The sequence below is a fragment of the Pecten maximus genome, chromosome 18 (assembly GCF_902652985.1).
Source record: "Pecten maximus chromosome 18, xPecMax1.1, whole genome shotgun sequence".
NCBI classification, from domain to species: Eukaryota; Metazoa; Mollusca; class Bivalvia; order Pectinida; family Pectinidae; genus Pecten; species Pecten maximus.
Window position 1 is genome coordinate 6,173,584 of NC_047032.1, and position 25,650 is coordinate 6,199,233.

The 25,650-nt window shown below is 35.5% G+C and overlaps 1 protein-coding gene across 2 annotated transcripts; it reads right to left on the minus strand.

Moving 5' to 3' along the window:
* Positions 1-2,455: 2,455 nt before the first annotated feature.
* Positions 2,456-22,882, minus strand: LOC117316706 (FAS-associated factor 2-like). 2 transcript variants are annotated; one of them, XR_004529981.1, is made up of 15 exons: positions 22,799-22,882; positions 20,731-20,799; positions 20,459-20,574; positions 18,630-18,745; positions 17,949-17,978; positions 16,120-16,220; positions 15,497-15,582; positions 14,561-14,652; positions 13,100-13,198; positions 12,129-12,207; positions 8,948-9,029; positions 7,188-7,277; positions 6,227-6,370; positions 3,022-5,617; positions 2,456-2,952 (listed from the first exon to the last, which is right to left on the minus strand). XR_004529981.1 is itself a non-coding variant. In XM_033871458.1 (14 exons), exons 1-14 carry the CDS (start codon positions 22,853-22,855, stop codon positions 5,438-5,440), a joined length of 1,341 nt encoding a protein of 446 aa, XP_033727349.1. In that variant the 5' UTR covers positions 22,856-22,882; the 3' UTR covers positions 2,456-5,437. The 2 variants fall into 2 exon arrangements, 1 of the variants encoding a protein (XP_033727349.1); XM_033871458.1 differs by having other exon boundaries at positions 2,456-5,617.
* Positions 22,883-25,650: the final 2,768 nt, after the last annotated feature.

The window sequence follows — 25,650 nt, forward strand, 5'->3', positions numbered from 1 at the left end:
ATTTACACAATCACATTTAACTTCAATTAAGCGGAATGATTTCAGTGTGAAAATAACTGATATCAGATTTCTGATCACTTGTTTACCTTGACCGTTTGTTTACTTACATGTTACAACAGATGTTTACCTTTAACGTTTGTTTACTTACATGTTACAACAGAGTTATGTTATTGGACTATAAACGATCAGCAATAAATACCTGTCCCAGTTATAATAGTATTAATACAATCCCTCATTGAGTAACAGTTTGAAAGAAATTACTGTAAAATTTTCAAATTTTCTAAATTAAGCCAAAAGTTTTTTTTCAAATCATTTCCTGTTTTTAAAGAAATCATTGTTATGAAAAATAGAACAATTTCAATACAGACTGTTTATTTGTTTTTGTGCCTGGATAGACAAGCGTCCAAGTGAGATTTGGCTCCAAGTGTATTACAAATGGGACAAGAATGAAAATCCAGCACCTTGCATCAGAGAAATATCCCTATCTGAGGTACAAGACAAAATCTGAACTTGATAACACTGAGCTACTTTATATCAACTTGTTATATGCTGTAAGTGACACGTTCCTTACTTCGCAGACTTCCAAGTTCAAACTGTAAGTTGGTAGAACTACCATCTAGCTCATCAGAATACTTCTTCACTAAATGTTAATTGCATTTCGTGTTACACATAAAAAAAGTAATTCATCATTATTTTGGTCCCAAAAAGGTATTGAAATATGGTTACCTTACAGTATCATTTTTCATTCTTTTTTCATGAGAATTCCAAGGAATTTCATTAAAATCCAGACTAACATGGTTTCACCAATTCAAAATCAAGTAAAATTGTAGATAATAACACTGTAGAATTGTTCACAGCTTTTAGTTACTTTGCTAACAGTTTAACTGAGAAATCTCGAGAACCAAAAAACTGATAAACCTAGCAAGTTTTGATTCAAGTCTTCCCCATAGAGAATCCCACCTAATCATAGGGACAAGATGTCAATATGCAACCAATATACATCTTATACATGTATGTGTATATGTATGACTCCATATACATCTTATACATGTATGTGTATGACTCCATATACATCTTATACATGTATATGTATGACTCCATATACATCTTATACATGTATGTGTATGACTCCATATACATCTTATACATGTGTATGTGTATGACCCCATATACATCTTATACATGTATATGTATGACTCCATATACATCTTATACATGTGTATGTGTATGACTCCATATACATCTTATACATGTATGTGTATGACTCCATATACATCTTATACATGTATGTGTATGACTCCATATACATCTTATACATGTATGTGTATGACCCCACATACATCTTATACATGTATATGTATGACCCCACATATATCATATAAATGTATGTGTATGACCCCACATATATCTTATACATGTATGTGTATGACTCCATATACATCTTATACATGTGTATGTGTATGACTCCATATACATCTTATACATGTATGTGTATGACCCCATATACATCTTATACATGTATGTGTATATGTATGACCCCATATACATCTTATACATGTATATGTATGACTCCATATACATCTTATACATGTGTATGTGTATGACTCCATATACATCTTATACATGTGTATGTGTATGACTCCATATACATCTTATACATGTATGTGTATGACTCCATATACATCTTATACATGTATGTGTATGACTCCATATACATCTTATACATGTATGTGTATGACCCCACATACATCTTATACATGTATATGTATGACCCCACATATATCATATAAATGTATGTGTATGACCCCACATATATCTTATACATGTATGTGTATGACTCCATATACATCTTATACATGTGTATATGTATGACCCCATATACATCTTATACATGTGTATGTGTATGACTCCATATACATCTTATACATGTATGTGTATGACTCCATAAACATCTTATACATGTATGTGTATATGTATGACTCCATATACATCTTATACATGTATGTGTATGACTCCATATACATCTTATACATGTGTATGTGTATGACTCCATATACATCTTATACATGTATGTGTATGACCCCATATACATCTTATACATGTATGTGTATGACTCCATATACATCTTATACATGTATATGTATGACCCCACATATATCATATACATGTATGTGTATGACTCCATATACATCTTATACATGTGTATGACTCCATATACATCTTATACATGTGTATGTGTATGACTCCATATACATCTTATACATGTATATGTATGACTCCATATACATCTTATACATGTATGTGTATGACTCCATATACATCTTATACATGTATGTGTATATGTATGACCCCCACATATATCTTATACATGTATGACTCCATATACATCTTATACATGTATGTGTATGACTCCATATACATCTTATACATGTATGTGTATGACTCCATATATATGTATGACCCCTGGTTTTGGAATTTGTGGCAAGTCCCTGCGATTCCAATAATCACTATATAAGCAGAATATCTAATGAGGAGAAGAGTAGCATCACAGGGACTAGAATGATTCACAATGGGTGTATCATGTAGTTATAGTCCATCATCGATTACAAGAGCATTGGTTGTCACACTTCAACCAATCTAAAACATTTGAAGAACCTGCCCGTGTGGTCAGGTTTGAGTTATCTCCCTTCCATCGCAGTTCTTTCCATAATTACAGATGATGCAGGACTGTTTGTCATTTATCACGGTCAAAACTGTTTGATTGGTTGCACCAGAGTTGTTTTGTTTGTGAAATTATATCAAACTTGATGATTTTATGTCATTTTCAGACCAACCTGGAAAAAGGTCAACAAGGCCTGTACTAACACCTACAGATCTGTCAAGATTTATGAGTGGGATATATTCAAATAAACAAACCGGCCCCTGGTCATCGTCACTGAATGCTCGTATCACCTTTACAATGTAGGGTAGCATATAGCCTTAACTCCTCCCCTGGTCATCATCACTGAATGCTCCTCTCACCTTTACAATGTAGGGTAGCATATAGCCTTAACTCCTCCATATTCTGAGTTTTGTTTTAATCATTTTGCACAAGCAGAAAATGAAAGTGAAAATCCAATACCAAATATCAGTGATATGGGTACAGATGTCAAACATGTTGGATGCTGACTTATTGAGAGAACTTTTCACTTAAATTAACTAAATCGTCTGTAATGCCAAACATTAAACCTAAAATGTAGTGACATGCCTTGTTTAAAATACACTATCAATAATCATAACATTAACAACTACAGACACATAATCATATTGTAGTTTGGTACTCCAATCAAATAATCCATTTCCCAGAGGTCAACACCATCCGGATTTCCAGAAATTACATAAGACTGCCTAGATATCTAGGAAATCCTCAAGACTACCTACATATGTGGAAAATTCTGGATTACCTACATATGTGGAAAATTCTGGAATACCTACATATGTGGAAAATTCTGGATTACCTACATATGTGGAAAATTCTTCAGACTAAAATCCTTAAGACTACCGAGATATTTAGGAAAATTCTCCTGACTCCTATTTCCATAAAAACTAACTAAGACTAACTTATTACTGCTAAATATGTTTTTTGAACTTGAATTTTTTGTTATGTTTTATTTCAACTAATGCTCATGTCATTTAATAATGAGTCTGTAAAATTAGAAAATTGAAAGCCACACTATATCGTCTGTAAAGCATGTGTGATTTAGTTTTATAATCTGAGTGACACCAGTTTTCAGTCCAAAACAAACTCCTTCTTGACTCTGATCAGACTAATGAAATCATAGACAACTACATTCACAGTTTGGAAAGGAAGAAAAAGTTTAACGTTTTAGTCCTTTCTGGATTTCTGGTGTCTTTTAAGGCTTTATGGTTCAATTACTCAAAGTCTGAAGCAAAAAGGATAATTGTATTTTTGTAGAGTTATGAAACAGACTATTTCTTTTTAAAATAAATGTACCCCCACCCCTCTTTGTATTGTATTGTATTTTAAAATACTAGGGTATTATCTATTGTTTAAATTATATTCTATCATCAAAAATAACGAAAAATTATAAGTTTATAACCAGTTGTAATTGACAGCCTTTACATTACTGGTAACTATATTTTTTTATAATTCCCCTTTTCACAGGTTTATACAGCAATAAGACTTAAGGAAAAATTAGTATATTTCTCTCATATAAAGGTGATTTAATTGCTTATTCTAAATTTCACACCCTAGTAGTCTGCACACATACCATACTTGTCTAGCAAAAAGCACAAGCCAATGCCCTGTAATTATAAGCCCACTTATATCAAATACATGTCAGTAAATCTGCCAAGACTATATCACAACTCTGCAATAAGCCAGTCCCTACTTTGAGACAGCGATTACCAAAAGAACCTCATCGGCGTATTGCTGGATAAACAGTTTAAGATCACCTTTCCAAAATAAATCAATTTTTTCCAACAGTATGTGATGCAATGGTTAAATACTAAGCCATCCCAACCCAGGCTACTAACTAACCACTTGTTTAACCACTAAAAAATCAATTTGGACATTCAACTTTGACCAAACATATGACCTTGACATTTGTACCTTGACATTTGACCCTAATGCTCATTACCTTTTACAAAATTCAACTTTTCTTTCTAATAAAGACAATTCACTGTAAAGTTGTTATTATCAATGGACCAATTTTTGCTGTTTAATATGAAATGTATTGTGAAATTGACTATAATATTATTAATATCTGTGAATTTCAATTGTATAAATTATGAAACTGACTATAATTTTCTCTATTTGTGTGAATTTCAAATTTTATCCTTGAAATACAAAAACTAGAGCCCATCAAAAATAACAACCATTACACTATCAAAACCCTCATAGAAAACAAGCTTCATTCAAAGGTCAGACCTCTGTCTTTTTCGATAGCAGCTCCTCAACACTTTCTTGTGTGACAAAGTACTGACTTACATATAATAAGTCTGTAGATAAACAAAACATTGGATTCCATATCTCAGTTCCTTACAATGCTCAAAAAGTTCTGCCAGAGACCTTCATATTGATTTTAAACCTGAAAACAATTGTGCAACAATGACAGATGTTTCTTACAACAATAAAACCATTCTTTAGTGATCTTATATCTAACAAACACATTCATCTACACTGTCAGAAAATCTTTGAGAGATATTTGAAAAATTAGATTTGACAAATACTTTTGACAGTGACTTCCCTCCAATTAAATGTGTTAATTGGAATTACATTAAAGTTTCTTTCAACAAATAAACACATTTCGGCAATCCAACTTTTTATCACATGGCAACATTCAGAGCTTTCAACAAAAAAAGTTCTGCTCTCGGCAATCGCACAATCCGAGACACAAAAACCTGGAATTATTTATAAATGTATATTGCTTTCTTGCTAGGCCTCATTATCTTGTATAAATAACATCTCAGTCTTGCCGAGTCCCACCTCACCAAACGTAGGAGGTTCTGGCACCTCTTCTGTAGGTTCACACGGTAAAGTCCTTCGGGGAAAATTTGTTACTATATGAAAGTCATCTGGACATTGTTCATGACAAAACGCGAAATAATACAGGTGCTGAAAAACAAAACAAAACATTCAAATACAATGGTGCATTGTCTAAAACAAAATACGAAATGTTTATATCTTCAAACACTCCCTATTTCTAAGTGAATATTCCAAGTTTTGAATCAAACTGTTGAAACTTTGATTAATTTAAATAAGTACGGCTAAAATAAGTGTTATTATTATGCAGATTAAAAAGAAACATACATTTTTGCCATAAAAACATCTTTATCCTCCATTCCCCATTATTGATTAACATCAGCCATGTTATGGAGCTAGGCTACTGCAGGGAAATCCTATTCCTGAATATTCACTTATCTGACTTCTGTATTTATCAAGTTAAAGTTCTGTGAATATCAGATGATATTTTGTCTGCAAATGAAGACAAGAATTGAATCCAATATTTTGCTAAATGAAAGATATCGAAGATGAGACATCAAATTTCAGGATTTTTTTCTGGATATTTGTTTTTGTGAATATTTTCGAAAATGTTATGATGGTTAGTTTTCATTAAGCATTAAGACAAGGACATGAAACTAAAGTTTTTTCTAGACCAGGGGATGAAATACAAGGACTTTACATATTTGTATGATTTATAAGGTTAATATGTTGCATGTATACCTTAAGTGAGTCGGACTTGAGAAACCTCCTCTGTACACGTTCCCCGTGCGGGAGTTTCAGTACGATCTGTACTCTGTCGGGGTGATCAGGTGCGGGCTCCGCCGGTATACTGTTTCTCAGATCCTCTTTTCTTTGTTCCCTCTCCTGTAAATTGTTCAAATGTCTACACTTACAAAACACATTATATTAATAAATCTCTATTGTTGGTTTAGATGTGACTTACTATTGGAGGTAGCTGGAGTACCCAGAGAAAATTCATGTGGTCGGGCAGGAGACTTCCGATACCTCTCTATGGATGAGAGGATTGAACCATGTCATCTTTGAGAAAGTCGAATGTGGTATCCCCAACCCCAACTAGCTATCCATAACAAAACTTTGCATTTTTTGAAAAGACTGATATATTCTCAGTTAATTATATTGAGTTTACAGACAGCAGAAATATATTGTGCCGACAAATTAACACTACACCAGGAATGATCGAACGTTACAAAGTCATTCAAATCAATCAATATTGTACCAAATTCTGTAGCAGAAATGAAAATTTTTTATTAGACCATATTTTCAACAATGCTTGAAAGATTAACACTTTATTTTTGCTTTTTCATTTTTCAAGGAGTATAAAAACAATCATGGATAATTTTTATAACATGTGTTCAATCAAAAAGGAACATTCTAAAAGATTAAGTTTTAGGATTTTTACATTTGTAAACTTATTTTCATAATGGTGAGGATGATTATTGTTTATGGGTAAGGTGTATTGAGCCAATGAAGATGATGATACACATACTCATCCATATATAATATTCTGTGTGTGAAGAAAATGGGTGTGGATTTTAATGCAATGTAAACAACTTTGAAAACAAAATAAAAAATAATTCTGAAAAAAAAACCAGTTTAGAGTTAAATGTTTTACAAAACTTGTTACGATTTAAACATCTTAAAAGAACTTTTTAATGTTTACCTGAAGCATTCTTTGTCGTTCCAGCTCTGCATCCACCACTTTCTGTTTTTCTTGTTCGAGTTTCTCCAACCCTTCACGTCGAGTTCTCTCCTACAGAGATAGCTGAATTAGTCTCCTTAATACAGGGTACTATTTATCAGTGGAATAACACTGTAAAACCTTAATACAAGGTACTATTTATCAGTGGAATAACACTGTAAAACCCTAATACAAGGTACTATTTATCAGTGGAACAACACTGTAAAACCCTAATACAAGGTACTATTTATCAGTGAAACAACACTGTAAAACCCTAATACAAGGTACTATTTATCAGTGGAACAACACTGTAAAACCTTAATACAGGGTACTATTTATCAGTGGAACAACACTGTAAAACCTTAATACAAGGTACTATTTATCACTGGAATAACACTATAAAACCCTAATACAAGGTACTATTTATCAGTGGAACAACACTGTAAAACCTTAATACAAGGTACTATTTATCAGTGGAACAACACTGTAAAACCTTAATACAGGGTACTATTTATCAGTGGAACAACACTATAAAACCTTAATACAAGGTACTATTTATCAGTGGAACAACACTGTAAAACCTTAATACAAGGTACTATTTATCAGTGGAATAACACTGTAAAACCTTAATACAAGGTACTATTTATCAGTGGAATAACACTGTAAAACCTTAATACAGGGTACTATTTATCAGTGGAATAACACTGTAAAACCTTAATACAGGGTACTATTTATCAGTGGAACAACACTGTAAAACCTTAATACAGGGTACTATTTATCAGTGGAACAACACTGTAAAACCTTAATACAGGGTACTATTTATCAGTGGAACAACACTGTAAAACCTTAATACAAGGTACTATTTATCAGTGGAACAACACTGTAAAACCTTAATACAAGGTACTATTTATCAGTGGAACAACACTGTAAAACCTTAATACAAGGTACTATTTATCAGTGGAATAACACTGTAAAACCTTAATACAAGGTACTATTTATCAGTGGAATAACACTGTAAAACCTTAATACAAGGTACTATTTATCAGTGGAACAACACTGTAAAACCCTAATACAAGGTACTATTTATCAGTGGAACAACACTGTAAAACCCTAATACAAGGTACTATTTATCAGTGGAACAACACTGTAAAACCTTAATACAAGGTACTATTTATCAGTGGAATAACACTGTAAAACCTTAATACAGGGTACTATTTATCAGTGGAATAACACTGTAAAACCTTAATACAGGGTACTATTTATCAGTGGAATAACACTATAAAACAACTTTAGTTTTAGTTTTCGAATCTAACAACTTTATCACAGCGATTTACTAACAGTCACAAAAGACCTACTATACCTCTGAATGAAACTATTTTGGGGCGACCAATTTTCATGAATTTTAATCATCTGTGAAATATGCCAAAATTAATCCCACACAAAAATAACCATCCCTCATATTACACTTCCATTAAACCAAATTTAATTATCACAGATGTCATGAGCAGATAGCCAATCAGAAACCTATGTTTTGGTAACTATGACAATATTTTTTTGGGAAAACTTAACAAACATGCTTACAACTACAATTTACAACATATTCCAACCCTGCATTTGAACTTTGTTTGAAATCAACCAAAAAGCTAAAAAGTATTTGTCGGAGCAATACTTTTTTAAGGATAGACAGACGAAGCCATCCTGTATTCCTGTTACTGATGTACCATGATAACAAATCTTCAAACCTTTTCCTGATCCGCCCTTAATGACTCTAAGTAGGCTTCATCCTGTTCTCGTCGCAAAGTCTGTGTGAAATTTCTTTCTTCCCTGAAAAATCCCAAAGATCTTTTAAATACTCTGTCTTACATGTATGCTTCTATGTTATCTATGCTAATATCCAACATCTTTCATCCATATCATAATAAAATCAAGTTTCAAATAATTGTCAAACTTATTTTCTAAAATTAGAGCACCATAAATTCTACCCAGAATATTAATTATGAATATGGAAAATAAGTAATGAATGATTCATTCAATCTACTTTTCTGCCATCGTCAAAATCCAAGGGTTTAGTTGTTGTTATCTCATTTTAATTGTTTAGGAACACAACTCCTGGGATTTAAAAGCTACTTTTCTGCTATGAACATTAAGGAGAGTTTGGTTTGGTCTATTTTGTTTAAGGTCCTATTAACAGCCAGAGTCATTTAAGGATGTGCCAGGTTTTGGAGGTGGAGGAAAGCCGGAGTACCCGGGGAAAAAACACTGGCATACGGTCAGTACCTGTTAACAGCCCCACTAAGGTTTCAAACTCGCAACCAGAGGTGGAGGGCTAGTGATAAAGTGTCGGGACACATAAACCACTCGGCCTCCGCGGCCCCTAGGAGAGCGGCATATACATTTATTAAAGGAATTTGATAAATTCCATATCATATAGCCACAAGTTTAAGATTGTGTTTATCACATAACTCATACTATATCAGTGAAAACTTCTAGATAAATTTGAAATAATTTCGACACCGATAACATACAGAGACAATTATGTGATGTTTTATAACCATTGTGATGTCATAAATATAATGTCACAAAAGTGTTATTACATCCATCTTACGATATTGATGAAATGGATGTATTACAAGGTAGAATCACCACGATGTAATATAACCCTATCCATCCTGTAATAGCAATAAGTCTCCTCCAAATTCTAACAAGACTTTTAGAACTAGATCTACATTCGGTAAAAAGCCCCTTCCCGATTTTGTTCTTGTCTTGAAAATCCTAGATGTATAAAGCTGATCTGAATGTTGAAATAAAAAATGTCTTTCTTTAATAAATGACGGATACTATCGACTTCAAGTATTGCATTTGTTTATGGCCAATTAACCGACTTTTGGATCAAGAATGTATAACATCAACATATGCAATCGTCTGACTAAAGTGAGGCATGGGCTTATTATCAGACATGGACTTATTACCAGATATGGGTTAATTACCAGACATAGGGTTATTACCAGGCATGAGTTTATTACCAGGCATGGGTTTAGTACCAGTCCTACTGTCCTCTGATGAGTATTACCTCCCCTTGGTACTATCTATTACCGTCCTCTGATGAGTATTACCTCCCCTTGGTACTATCTATTACCGTCCTCTGATGAGTATTACCTCCCCTTGGTACTATCCACTACCCTCCTCTAATGAGTATTACCTCCCCTTGGTACTATCCACTACCCTCCTCTAATGAGTATTACCTCCCCTTGGTACTATCCACTACCCTCCTCTGATGAGTATTACCTCCCCTTGGTACTATCTATTACCGTCCTCTGATGAGTATTACCTCCCCTTGGTACTATCCACTACCCTCCTCTAATGAGTATTACCTCCCCTTGGTACTATCCACTACCCTCCTCTGATGAGTACTACCTCCCCTTGGTACTATCCACTACCCTCCTCTGATGAGTATTACCTCCCCTTGGTACTATCCACTACCCTCCTCTGATGAGTATTACCTCCCCTTGGTACTATCCACTACCCTCCTCTGATGAGTATTACCTCCCCTTGGTACTATCCACTACCCTCCTCTAATGAGTATTACCTCCCCTTGGTACTATCCACTACCCTCCTCTGATGAGTACTACCTCCCCTTGGTACTATCCACTACCCTCCTCTGATGAGTATTACCTCCCCTTGGTACTATCCACTACCCTCCTCTGATGAGTATTACCTCCCCTTGGTACTATCTATTACTGTCCTCTAATGAGTATTACCTCCCCTTGGTACTATCCACTACCCTCCTCTAATGAGTATTACCTCCCCTTGGTACTATCCACTACCCTCCTCTGATGAGTATTACCTCCCCTTGGTACTATCTATTACTGTCCTCTAATGAGTATTACCTCCTCTTGGTACTATTCACTATCCTCCTCTGATGAGTATTACCTCCCCTTGGTACTATCCACTACCCTCCTCTGATGAGTATTACCTCCCCTTGGTACTATCTATTACTGTCCTCTAATGAGTATTACCTCCCCTTGGTACTATCCACTACCGTCCTCTGATGAGTATTACCTCCCCTTGGTACTATCTATTACTGTCCTCTAATGAGTATTACCTCCTCTTGGTACTATCCACTACCCTTCTCTGATGAGTATTACCTCCCCTTGGTACTATCCACTACCCTCCTCTGATGAGTATTACCTCCCCTTGGTACTATCTATTACCGTCCTCTGATGAGTATTACCTCCCCTTGGTACTATCATTCCACTACCCTCCTCTGATGAGTATTACCTCCCCTTGGTACTATCCACTACCCTCCTCTGATGAGTATTACCTCCCCTTGGTACTATCTATTACTGTCCTCTAATGAGTATTACCTCCCCTTGGTACTATCCACTACCCTCCTCTAATGAGTATTACCTCCCCTTGGTACTATCTATTACTGTCCTCTAATGAGTATTACCTCCCCTTGGTACTATCTATTACTGTCCTCTAATGAGTATTACCTCCCCTTGGTACTATCTATTACTGTCCTCTAATGAGTATTACCTCCCCTTGGTACTATCTATTACCGTCCTCTAATGAGTATTACCTCCCCTTGGTACTATCCACTACCCTCCTCTAATGAGTATTACCTCCCCTTGGTACTATCCACTACCGTCCTCTAATGAGTATTACCTCCCCTTGGTACTGTCTATTACTGTCCTCTAATGAGTATTACCTCCCCTTGGTACTATCCACTACCCTCCTCTGATGAGTATTACCTCCCCTTGGTACTATCTATTACTGTCCTCTGATGAGTATTACCTCCCCTTGGTACTATCCACTACCGTCCTCTGATGAGTATTACCTCCCCTTGGTACTATCCACTACCCTCCTCTGATGAGTACTACCTCCCCTTGGTACTATCCACTACCCTCCTCTGATGAGTATTACCTTTCTGCCCTAGCGGCAACAAGTGATGTCTCATTTTCGTTCATCACACGCTCCAGCTTGTCAGTAAGTTCTTGACCATCTGTGTAAGAGCATGAAAAATCAGTAAGTCATAGACATAGCCACAGCTTGGTACGTGATTTATTTAAGTCACAGACACAGTCACAGCTAATTACACTGGTCAGTGGGGGTTGGTCAGTGGGGGTTGGTAGTGGGGGTTGGTCAGTGGGGGTTGGTCAGTGGGGGTCGTTCAGTGGGTGTTGGTAGTGGGGGTTGGTCAGTGGGTGTTTTCAACTGTTGGTCAGTGGGTGTTGGTAGTGGGGGTTGGTAGTGGGTGTTGGTCAGTGGGGGTTGGTAGTGGGTGTTGGTCAGTGGGTGTTGGTAGTGGGTGTTGGTCAGTGGGTGTTGGTCAGTGGGTGTTGGTAGTGGGTGTTGGTAGTGGGTGTTGGTCAGTGGGTGTTGGTAGTGGGTGTTGGTCAGTGGGTGTTGGTCAGTGGGGGATGGTCAGTGGGTGTTGGTAGTGGGTGTTGGTAGTGGGTGTTGGTCAGTGGGTGTTGGTAGTGGGTGTTGGTCAGTGGGTGTTGGTAGTGGGGGATGGTCAGTAGGTGTTGGTCAGTGGGGGATGGTCAGTGGGTGTTGGTAGTGGGGGTTGGTCAGTGGGTGTTGGTAGTGGGGGTTGGTCAGTGGGTGTTGGTCAGTGGGGGTTGGTCAGTGGGTGTTGGTAGTGGGGGTTGGTCAGTGGGTGTTGGTAGTGGGGGTTGGTAAGTAGGTGTTGGTCAGTGGGGGTTGGTCAGTGGGTGTTGGTAGTGGGGGTTGGTAAGTAGGTGTTGGTCAGTGGGTGTTGGTCAGTAGGTGTTGGTCAGTAGGGGTTGGTCTGGTCAGTGGGGGTTGGTCTGGTCAGTGGGGGTTGGTCATTAGGGGTTGGTCAGTGGGGGGTGGTCATTAGGGGTTGGTCAGTGGGGGTTGTGACTTACCTACTGGCCCTTCTATCCGAGCTACTACTGTCATTTTGTTCTGTCGTAGTACAACTAGTGCTAAGAAAGGGTAAGTGTTCTCTCTCAAAGCTCTGGACACTGTAACACAAAAATATCTGTACAATAGTGACGCTTAAGGCTATGGAAAGTGGCGTGCTTGTCATCTTCCCTATTGAGGGAGTAGATCAACATAAAACATGCAATTTTCAGGAAATTTGAGGTAAGCATGTTAAAATGACTGAAAACAGCATCCGTTGGTGGCCATAATGACATCATGATTGTAGCCACTTGCACAGTGCATTTAATGGATGATACTGTTGGTGATGACAATTAAGGATTGAATAATGTTATGTTGAGGTGTATGGGGGTATAAACCTCAATAGGTCTTGAGACAAATTTTATGAACTGCAAAGCAGTTCATAATAAATTTGTCTCAAGACCTATAGAGGTTTATACCCCCATACACCTCAACATAACTTTATTCAATCCTTATATTTATATTTTTTGATATTTTGTACAATATTTTGTCTTTGACAAATAGGGACTTGTGCGTCATCACTCTTCGTCTACATATGGTTAATACTTTTAGGATTTCTTTCGTGAACAAACTTAATAGTGAATTAAAACAAATATTAGTTTTAAAGGAATTGATTTCATATAAATATGATCACTTTTGAAAAGGAATTAAAAAAATATAGTCCAAGCTCAACAAATGTATTCCTACGCCGGACTTGATATAGTTCATTGAAAAATGACTCGAGTTAACTGTGGTAGGTTCATTGAGTCTGAATTGAGTGGAAATATAAATATTTGGAATTGAATCAAAATCTACGTAAGTCAGCAAAGGTTATAGAGATGTATCTGCTTTACTATGAAATTTTCTTTTATTGCACAAGATGATATTCTGGAACATTTTCTTCAGGTTGGTAATATAAATAGAATTAATATTACACAATCAATATGATATTAAACCCTTTCAACCCTAAGAAACGTTAATGGATTCTGCCATTCTTTCATAATTTGAAGTCCAATATGGTCAGTAGGGGTGAAAGGGTTAAGAGTGTGCCATCTGTAGTGACACATCTCAGATACTGGATACAAAACGTATGTTAGTGCTAATAGCTTCACATTGGACATTAATCTGATGAAGGCGACAGTGAGGTCATGGAAATGTCACTCTTAAATATCATATTGGTTGTGTTCTTCTATCACATAATATGATGTTTTCCTGCAAAGCTCTGTCATTCATTACGACTAAAAACGCCATAAAGCTGTTCAATGCTCCAATTCAAGTACATAAAGTTTACACTGATGTAGATATTCTATGTAAGAACTCTGTGACTTATATGTAGTTAAGAACTTCATACCTCTATACCCCTCAGGACTGTACATAAAGTTTACACTGATGTAGATATTCTATGTAAGAACTCTGTGTCTTATATGTAGTTAAGAACCTCTTACCTCTATACCCTTCGGGACTGTTTGTATTACACGCCCAGAACAACACTCGTCCATTGATAAAGTCTCGTACATCAGCGTTTCCTAAAGTATTTCTAGAAAATAAAACAAACAATTTAAGTTTAAGCGAATACAAACATTTTCACTACTCACTCTATCTCTCCTTTCCTGACATTCTACAATTGATCACAGGGTTTCTTTGAAGTATATTTTGATTTTTGATAATGAGTAAAAGTGTCAGATTTGTAACATTGAATTTGCCTTTAGAAGATTTCATGTATCATGACCTTTTTAAAGATTATATTAACTTATACTGTTCATTGGTAACAATATTTCAACCTATACCCAGCATTATACACAAGTTACGGTTAACCTGAACTTCAACACTTTTTATTTTTAACTGAGTGCTTTGTAGGTTTTGTAAAGGCTACATTAAACATTTAATTGAACAAGTGAGTTAACATTCTATCACTGGACCAGATGCTCTTGCCGAATCCAAGAAGTTAGTTTTTTGAGTTTGTCAATATCAGCATTTATACAATACACAAGTGAGCCAATCCTGAATACCAAACCTTGGCGATTTTGTGTATGAAAATACCATCTTTGGATTGTGACCGAGCTATCGGTTACAAATAGGAGTCTTGCAAAGTTTATGATTATAATAGCACATCATGCACAAATAAAATATCTTTTCTAGAGCAGCATACACCTATATTCACAAATATGCCTGAAGAGGTAAGTTTACAAAATAAAGTGATTTACAGTGAGCTCTGTAGAACTGTTATTACTGTGTGGCTAAAGGACAAATTCTGTGTTTTTGTTGTTAATGATACATCAACAGATATCATGGCGAGATCTGTCATTTTATGTTGAAGAGATACTTACCTGATACAAACATTCACCTGACCAAGAATTAGGTTGTGTTCAGAAGCAACTTACCTACAAAATGAATGTGTGTCCTGGTGATCATCACCATGGAGATATACCAACAGGAACCGTAACTCTCGCTTAGCATCATTAAGGGCCTACAACAGAGTCAAACAAACGGATTGAGTAAAATCATTTCACCTACAACTTACAGAGTCAACATGAGTCTATTTGACAAAATATTTCCTGACTATAATTCTCTCTGTAGAATGAGTAAAATTTCCTAGCTATAAGTCCCTCAGTAGAATGAGTAAAATTCCCTGACTACAAGTCTCTATGTAGAATGAGTTAATTTTCCTGACTGTAAGTCTCTCTGAAGAATGAGTAAAATTCCCTGACTGTAAGTCTCTCTGTAGAATGAGTAAAATTCCCTGACTATAAGTCTCTCTGTAGAATGAGTAAAATTCCCTGACTATAAGTTTCTCTGTAGAATGAGATAATTTTCCTGACTGTAAGTCTGTCTGTAGAATGAGATAATTTTCCTGACTGTAAGTCTGTCTGTAGAATGAGTTAATTTTCCTGGCTATAAGTCTGTCTGTAGAATGAGTTAATTTTCCTGGCTATAAGTCTGTCTGTAGAATGAGTTAATTTTCCTGGCTATAAGTCTCTCTGTTGAAGCTTTAAAACAGGTTTACCTGACTATAAGAACCACGGTAGAAGGCCGGATGTTCATCACCATACAATTCGTTATATTTGGCTATAAATCTGTCTACATCACCAATGGGATCTGTAACATCTGCACAAAGGAACAAAAGTCAATATCATTTACATGTATCATATTGCATAAAGGAACTATTTCACAATTTCAGAAATATCCCATTTTTCCATAAAATGTCTAATTAATAGCACTAATGTCCGTCCCCCCCCCCCCCCCTTTTACTTATAATACTGATGAATTTAAATTATACAGGAATTGTTATTGTACATATTTTATTTTAGCGATAATTTCACTTCAGCAATTTTGCACCGGGAGTATTCCGCTGAACTATGATTGCACTAACTGTTGTTTATCTACGTTGGTTTTTATGGCAACCATTGTTGGTACACTAATTCATTAATCTGCTCATTTGTTTGAATTTGATTTTGCACTAAAATATTGATGCCTCAAACTATGTATGTTGACAGTAACCTAAGAGTTTACTGCTGGTCTAGGGATGTAAATCTGGACCAGTCATTATCAATATGTTCCATCTCGTCTTTTGTATGTTGACAGTAACCTAAGAGTTTACTGCTGGTCTAGGGTTGTAAATCTGGACCAGTCATTATCAATATGTTCCTTCTCGTCTTTTGTATGTTGACAGTAACCTAAGAGCCTACTGCTGGTCTAGGGTTGTAAATCTGGACCAGTCATTATCAATATGTTCCTTCTCGTCTTTTGTATGTTGACAGTAACCTAAGAGCCTACTGCTGGTCTAGGGTTGTAAATCTGGACCAGTCATTATCAATATGTTCCTTCTCGTCTTTTGTATGTTGACAGTAACCTAAGAGTTTACTGCTGGTCTAGGGTTGTAAATCTGGACCAGTCATTATCAATATGTTCCTTCTCGTCTTTTGTATGTTGACAGTAACCTAAGAGTTTACTGCTGGTCTAGGGATGTAAATCTGGACCAGTCATTATCAATATGTTCCTTCTCGTCTTTTGTATGTTGACAGTAACCTAAGAGTTTACTGCTGGTCTAGGGATGTAAATCTGGACCAGTCATTATCAATATGTTCCTTCTCGTCTTTTGTATGTTGACAGTAACCTAAGAGTTTACTGCTGGTCTAGGGATGTAAATCTGGACCAGTCATTATCAATATGTTCCTTCTCGTCTTTTGTATGTTGACAGTAACCTAAGAGTTTACTGCTGGTCTAGGGATGTAAATCTGGACCAGTCATTATCAATATGTTCCTTCTCGTCTTTTGTATGTTGACAGTAACCTAAGAGTTTACTGCTGGTCTAGGGATGTAAATCTGGACCAGTCATTATCAATATGTTCCATCTCGTCTTTTGTATGTTGACAGTAACCTAAGAGCCTACTGCTGGTCTAGGGATGTAAATCTGGACCAGTCATTATCAATGTGTTCCATCTCGTCTTTTGTATGTTGACAGTAACCTAAGAGCCTACTGCTGGTCTAGGGATGTAAATCTGGACCAGTCATTATCAATGTGTTCCATCTCGTCTTTTGTATGTTGACAGTAACCTAAGAGTTTACTGCTGGTCTAGGGATGTAAATCTGGACCAGTCATTATCAATTTGTTCCTTCTCGTCTTTTGAATGAAAGCAAACAAAACTGTTGAATCAGGCCATGGATGATCATGATCATGAGGGGGAATCAAATTAAGAAAACAATCTGCAATAGACTTTAATCTGAAACTTTGCAACATAAAAGTGATTCATATATCTAGAATAATATCATATCTAGGAAAATTATATCTGAAATAAACATATATCTGGAATAAAATCAGTTTTTATAACTTACTTCTTCTAGGGTCTGGACGAATTAAACGAACTGTAAAATAAAAACAAAACCTCATGATAAGTCTTGTTCATCAAAAGTAAATTTTTTTTATACAAATTACACAAATGTAATGTTAAATTCAGCTTTTGCCAATTGATATCAAGTATCACCGGGCTAGTATCACAATACTGTCAAAATGTGATTATGACAATCTTCATGAATTCAATGAAAGCAAGGAAGGTCAAGGTAATTCATTTAATGAAACTCCAATAAGTTAAATATAGACAGAACATCATAAAGAAAGTTATAGGGAATTGCTAGAGAAAAGACTGATGTGACAACTTGTTATGCAGTAAAGCAGTATCAGTTTACTCTTTATCTTTTGGATTGTGGCCCTGGAATTATAAAAGAGATATCATCCAAATATGAATATTGGTAATTTTCTAATTCCCAATATTGACTATATTTAGAAACATAATAATTTTCCAAAAGAAACATTAACTCAAAATTTGACATCGAGACGTTCCAAAGATCAATTTGACAGCTATGGCCTGGTAGTAACCTGGTTAAACCAATGAACCGATATTACAGTCTTATCTAAATTTGTTCCTGCTTAAAATTTACCATTTTATAAAAAGAAATATTCTGCAAAAGCCTAGATTGACCTCTGTTTGGTAATATTTATCAATGATATATACTCACAAACAAATCTTAAAAGGTCTATAACACTGGTGTAAGCAAATCGAAAAGGAAACATGACGACGTAGTAAGTCCATTGGAAAAATCCCTGTGGTGGTCGCCGAGCTACTGTGAACACTCTACAAGTACAAAAAAGTAGAAAATGTCAGAATAGCAGAGGGCATTAGGAGGTTAGAAGGCTGATGTGAGTATAAAGGTCAGGGGCTGGCAGTTGATCCTTCAGAGCATGTTTTTCACTCCCAAAATTGATTGAGTGTACATGTCTATTTGATTATGTTTTTCATTCTAATTTCTGAAAAGTACTGTTTTGCCTCCTGGAATTTCTAACAAGAGGCCTCTGGGCCTTAATGGTCACCTGAGCTTTGAAATATTTGCGTAAATTTGACCCTTTTTGACCCCTACCATTAGCCTCTGGGGGTCAGTCTGGGCTAATAATTGCATACCAGCAAACTGCCTAAGCTTCCCAAACTGCTAATTCCAATAGAAATGAGACAAATAATAGTCAAAAAAGTGATTTTCTTACATAAACTGAAATTTTGTTTACCCCCTCCCCAGGGGCAAACATAAGACCCCAGGGTCATGAAATTCACAATTTTGGTAAAGCACCATTCCACCTATGAAGAGTAATTGGTACTACAAATGTACCTTATCTGGGCGAAGATGTTTTTAGAAATTTAAGCTTAAATTTGATCCTTTTTGGCCTTGCCTATCGTCCCTTATGGGTCAGTCATGGCCAATACATACATACCATCAAATATTCTAATCCATACTGATAGATTCTAACAATAGTTTGATCATCAAGGTTTTCAATGGCATGACACAAATGATGCTCAAAAATGTGGTTTTCCTTTCTAAACTACAGTCAATTTTAACCCCTGAAATTCACAATTTGGGTTAAGCGTTTTATGACCATTCTATCTGTGAACAGTTCTGGTGTCTACTATATATCTAGCTCTTGATTTGAAATTTCAGTCAATTTGACACCCCTTTTTTTGGCTCGCGCATCAACTTCAATTTTGAATTATTTTCAATGGCAATCCAACATTTGAAAGTCAAAAGGTGATTTCCCTATATAAATTACAGTAAAGCCTACCCCATCCCAAGGAGGCAATTATATACCCCAGGGTCATGGAATTTTGGTAAAGCACCTTTAAACCCTTTCATATATGAAGAGTTTTAATTCTATTTTACTGAAGTATTTTGAATTTTGAAATTCAGCCCCTTAGGCCCCTGGGGACTATATAATTCACAATTTTGGACAACCTTGTTTGGCCATGGCAGGTTTGTGCAAAATTTCATTGAAATAAGTTCAGTGGTTTCTGAGAAGAGGTCAAAAATGTAAATTGTTATTTACAGATGCACAACAACAGACAAAAGATGATAAGAATATAGGTAATATAACTTGAGAAAGGTTTTGGGAGTACACAGAATTTTTAACTAGCAATTCCTGCAATTCAACGGGCATTTTGCTAGTTACAAAGAATTAATTTCAAGCCCTGGAAGAAAAAGAATAAAAGTAATGCAGGGCTCAAAGTGGCGCCTAATTTAGTGGCCATGGCCCCTTAAATTCATCATTGGCGACTAGGTATTGACGTATAAGGCGTCTGCATGGCCCCTAAAAAAATGCGTTAATTTGCGATTTGGTTAATCTTTCAAAGGTCAATGCTAAAATGACGCTTACAATAAAAAAAAGTTCCAGAGATATGTTTTAATGAACTAAAGAATTAAAATATTTTTTTGAATTAAAACAACTTGGCTTGGTGACCAACTTTAGCAATTGGTGCCTAGATTTTATGACTCGGTAGCCTAATAGGCCACCTGGTATGATTCACCTCTGGTCTGGGGGCTGTAAGTTCATTGTGGGCTGTCTGGGTTCTGGAGGTGGTGGCGGTTCGTTGAACACAGAAGGTGCACCTTCTCTTTCATTGAAAGTGTCTTGTACTGCGACCTGCAATAATATGTCTGGGATTATAAAGTACATCAGCTGGTCAAGGCAAATTCTTACTATGGTAAACATGTGGAGGCCATGTCACCTTTTTTTATTAGTCACCCTATAGCTACTGCAGCTTAATGAAAGAAAAAGTCTAAAAATATCGTAAATTACCTCAATGTCCCAGTTGTGTCTTTGAAGGATCTCCTGACATCGTCCTATCTCTTCAATTCCAGACAGATCCTGTAACAGCAAAATGAAGTATGAATTACCCAGTATAGAATGTTGGAGAAATTAACGCTACAACTAAACAAAAATTTAACAAAATCTAAACAAAATAAAAACAAAAGGCTTAGTTGCTGCTTGCATATTGGTCATCTGACTTTTTTAGACCCTAGCTATAGTTCTACTGTAGTATATATATATACTCAGTAGCAGTATAGTGGTACTCCGGGTTTCCTCCACCTCCAAACCTGGCACGTCCTTAAATGACGTCCCTGGCTGTTAATAGGACGTTAAACAAAAACAAACCAAACCAAAGCAGTATAGTCATTAGTGGAAGACAACAAATGAGATAGTGCAATACTGTATATATTTGCCATGGTACCGGTGCCATCGTGAAGTACTGATCATGAGCGATCCCAAAGATAACAACACTTGAATTGGTTGACTTCCCTTCGAATTCCTTAACATCATTAATATTACCAATTTCCAGCTCCATGCATGGCACCAGTGGCACTGGAGAAGTCTAAAATGTCACGCCACAATAACAGACAAAACACAATAGATACAGGTCACCCTAACAAAAATATCCTTATTTATATTGACAGTACAGTATAATTATGTTCAATATAAAGAAAACATTCAGGTATAATTTTAGCATCCCATAACTTTTAATTAGTGAATGGCAAACTTGTCAAAAAAATGTCAGATGCGGACGTGATACGGTATATGAATTGTTACCTTTATAATAATTATAAATGAATTATTGGTAAGTTTTTTTTATCAAATTTGGCATACTGCTAATGTCTTGTCGAGTCTGCTTTGAAGATAATAATTATAAATGAATTATTGGCAAGTTTTTTTTATCAAATTTGGCATACTGCTAATATCCTGTCGAGTCTGCTTTGAAGATTTGGCCCTCTTTTACTTTATAGATCCCATAATACTCAAATCATATTTGACTCTTGGGTTTCAAAGTTCATGGGTCTATTTGACATATTTTGACCCTTCAGATTTCTTAGAAATAGTGATCCACCTTCTGAAATTGCAAAAAGTCAAGAGCCCTGATACTTTAGGTTTGGTTTTATGGAATATTTTGCGAAATCCTCCATTTTAATTTTAAACAATACTACTTATTATCCTCAAGTTCTGTTTTTGTTGAAGTTTGTAACTTATGTGGACCCACGTGCACTCAGTGTACAGAACAGTTCACAAGAGGATCGAGTCAGAAAACAAATGTATCAATTTTCTAAGTCAAAAAGGCATGCTTTATAATGGATGCCAGAAAGTATCTTTTCCTGAATACCAAACAACCAGTTGATGAAAGCTTATATAATAAACGATTCTTCATAAGAATTCTCCAAAATGTCTGGTTACAGCAAGGGAAACTCATTTTCCATAATGATAAACATAAATACAGCTAATGTCATCTGATGTATTATTTACTTTTTTGACTTCAAACAAAACTAATGTATATATCATAAATATTTACAATCTTCTTATTTCATTCATGAGCATAATCACCTTCCAAGTTCCATTTAAATGTATATGTATTATTTCCGGATCTTACGTATAATTTCCCTATTTACAATGGGTAGCTTGGGTAGAATGAATGCTCTTCTCTGTGTAGTGTAAGTTATTGATCAATTTCCGTAACGCCTATATTAAACCTACAGTAATCACAACGTACTATCATTTCTATTCCCATAAAATGACGCATACCAAACATAAACATTAAAGCAAGTCATTTATATATACTATTGACAGTTAAATATATATCTATCGTCTTATGTATAAGCGAAAGCAAATTCTTCTCCGTGATTTCATATTTGGTTCAAATCAGACAAAATATACTAGATTTCAGAAGCTGGACGTAAACAGCTTTAGGACAAACTTGGAGCTTGTTGGTCATTCATAATCGACAAAGGCTTCGCGTATAGATCATATGGCTATGGTATGATTAAAATAAACGTTCGGCGATTAACTTATCCAGCAAAAGATTAACAACATAAAAGGAAACCTGAAATTGGATAAGTTTCTCCGTCTGTTCTGCAGTCAGCTCTTCGTTGTCGGCCATGACTGTCCACTAAACTGCTTCCGGTCCATACGCCGTCTGCAATATCCTGGAAGGGACATAACTCTATAGAACATTGTATATCGGTGACCTCTCTGAACGCAGTGCGAGTAGGCCTACGTAAATTTACCTTTGTTTAATTTATCTTTACGTCATAAGAAATGATTAATAATAAATTAAGTCAATCAGAAAAACTGAAAAATTATGCCTGATCATAAGAGAATATTGTTAACTCATATAATTATATAAATCTTTAAAACATAATTAGATCTAGATCTAATTATATATAATTATGCCTACCAACTGCAGACTATTTTAGAATATGTAAAACTAAACAGAATGTCACGATCCATCATTCTATATGAAATACTAGTAAGTTGTAATAGCCGTATTTCACGAAGACATAACAGATTTAATAAAGAGCAAGAAAGCAGACAACATTTGTTAAACGATGGGCATTTGTAAATCAGTAACTTACGCCATCTTTATCAGAAACGCCCAGTGCCAGATTTTTGATAGCAAACCAGTTTTTGTCTCCTCTAGACTGCATGTGGCACGGAAATATATATTTCTTAGCAACATTAATCACTTGTCACTTGACGACAATTCAAAAAGTAAGGCACACACATCGTTGGACCACAGTGGCATATCTAGTTTTATATTTAAACAAGAAATATCTCTAAAAAGATAAACGGCATAGTTTTAATGCTGGTGGTTATGATGTAAAACTGCTGATGAAATAAATTACGAACTAATACGTTCGGATAACAAAATTATATCAGTTTGAATCATTTTTTATGATAATAATAATACTGCATTTGAATCAGAAATATACTTTTTAATGTGTCATTTAAAAAGATACATCCACTTCTTCAGCTTGCATTCAATCTTAACTTTGTTTCGTTTTTAACTCTAAATCTGCATTTTGTATTTACCGCTACATTGACCAATCACATACTTCATCTTGACCAGTAACGCTACCTGTCGCGTCATATCCGGGGCCAAAAGAATATTAAACGGCTATGCCGAAAAAATAGCCAGAAATGTCAATACATATAGGTATTTCTGGCTATTTTTCGGCATAGCCGTATAACTTGAAGTATTCTTTTGGCCCCGGAAATGACGAGACAGGTGGCGTTACTGGTCAAGATGAAGTATGTGATTGGTCAATGTAGCGGTATATTATAAATGCAAAATGCAGATATGCAGTTAAAAACGGAACACAGTTAAGATTAAATGCAAGCTGAATAAGTTATAATGTAAATTATAACAATTATACACAATGAGAAAAACTTTTTTTTTTCAAATAATTTTTTTATGTGTGTGTGTGTATTTCGGCACAAATTGCATGAAACTTATAGAAAAAAATAACCTGATACTTTCTCAATTAAGAAAAGTAAAATAAGCGCCTATATCATCTATTGTTAAAAGTACATATGTAGTGAATGAGTGAAGATTGGAGATAATATCTCATTTACATACAGTATTTAAATTGCTCATTTAACGATATGAACTATACTCAGAGATCGACATAGCGAGGATATTGTATCATAATTCTGGGTGATAATTACCAGATACAAGTGCCTATGCAAAAGCTTTTGACACTGGTCTATTTGTACTCCAATAATATTAAGGGTTTACACGACAGGAAACTTTTGACAGGCTGTCATGTAGCCGATGTAATCAGGTGGAATAAGACCTCATATACGTATAGGAGTAGTATGGGGGCTAGATTAAAATTCGCTAAAAATACACCCCACCCCTTTCCTTCTTAAATAATCATCGGACATAAAGCAACGTCTCAGATCCTGACCTGTGGTAGAATTCACTAAAAGATTGCAAAAAAATATTCACAAGAGAAATTATGACGCTGGAAGGATGTCATATTTAAATATTTCAAAAATCGAATTTTGCCTAGGCAAAAATAATTTCTGCCTAAGCAAAAATAATTTTGCCTCGCTTTATGCCTAGGCAATAATCGAAACAAAATTATGTTTCCCTAGGCGAAAATCGAATATTGCCTAGACTGAAATATTTTTGCCTAGGCAATATTTTGCTTTTGCCTAGGCAAACATTTTTAATTATGACATCCTTCCTGTGCCATAAAAAATAAACACAAACTATCCCAACTTATCACAAACATTGTCTTCAATAAATCGATTTGTATGTGATAGATTATAATATTCTATCTAGGCATAGCAAATTTAGTCAAACCGATTGTTTAGGCAACTGATATATATGGTCCTCGATCATGGCTGTAATTCAGGGAAATATAAGGGACAAACACGGAGAAAATGACGGAACTTTCTAATAAGGGACAAACATGTACATAGAGAAAGTGATGTAACTATCTTATAAGTATGGTGGCTGATTTGTGCCATTTTCGCTTTTTCGCTTTTTCGCCATGGAAAAACCGCGAAAAAGCGAAAATCTAATGTTAAAATTTCGCTTTTTCGCGTTAAACTAACACGAAAAAGTGAAATAGCGAAATAATGAAAACGCGAAAAAGCGACAAAATGCACGCGAAAAAGCGAAAACGTTTTCGTCCTACAATCCGGCGCTTTTTCGTTTTTTCGCTTTTTCGCCTTCCGGTTGACATGCGCAGTATTTCCATATTATTCCCCATTTGTAAGAAGATGCCTCCCGCTTATTCTTCCCTATCAGGAGATGATTATGACTTTGTGGAACGTTTTCCTTAAGCAAACTCTTGTAGTTTTGTATGATTTTAAAACATTTTTATTAATATGTACACTTTAATATGTATATTTCGATTAAATGCCTTAACGCAAGCAGGAAAT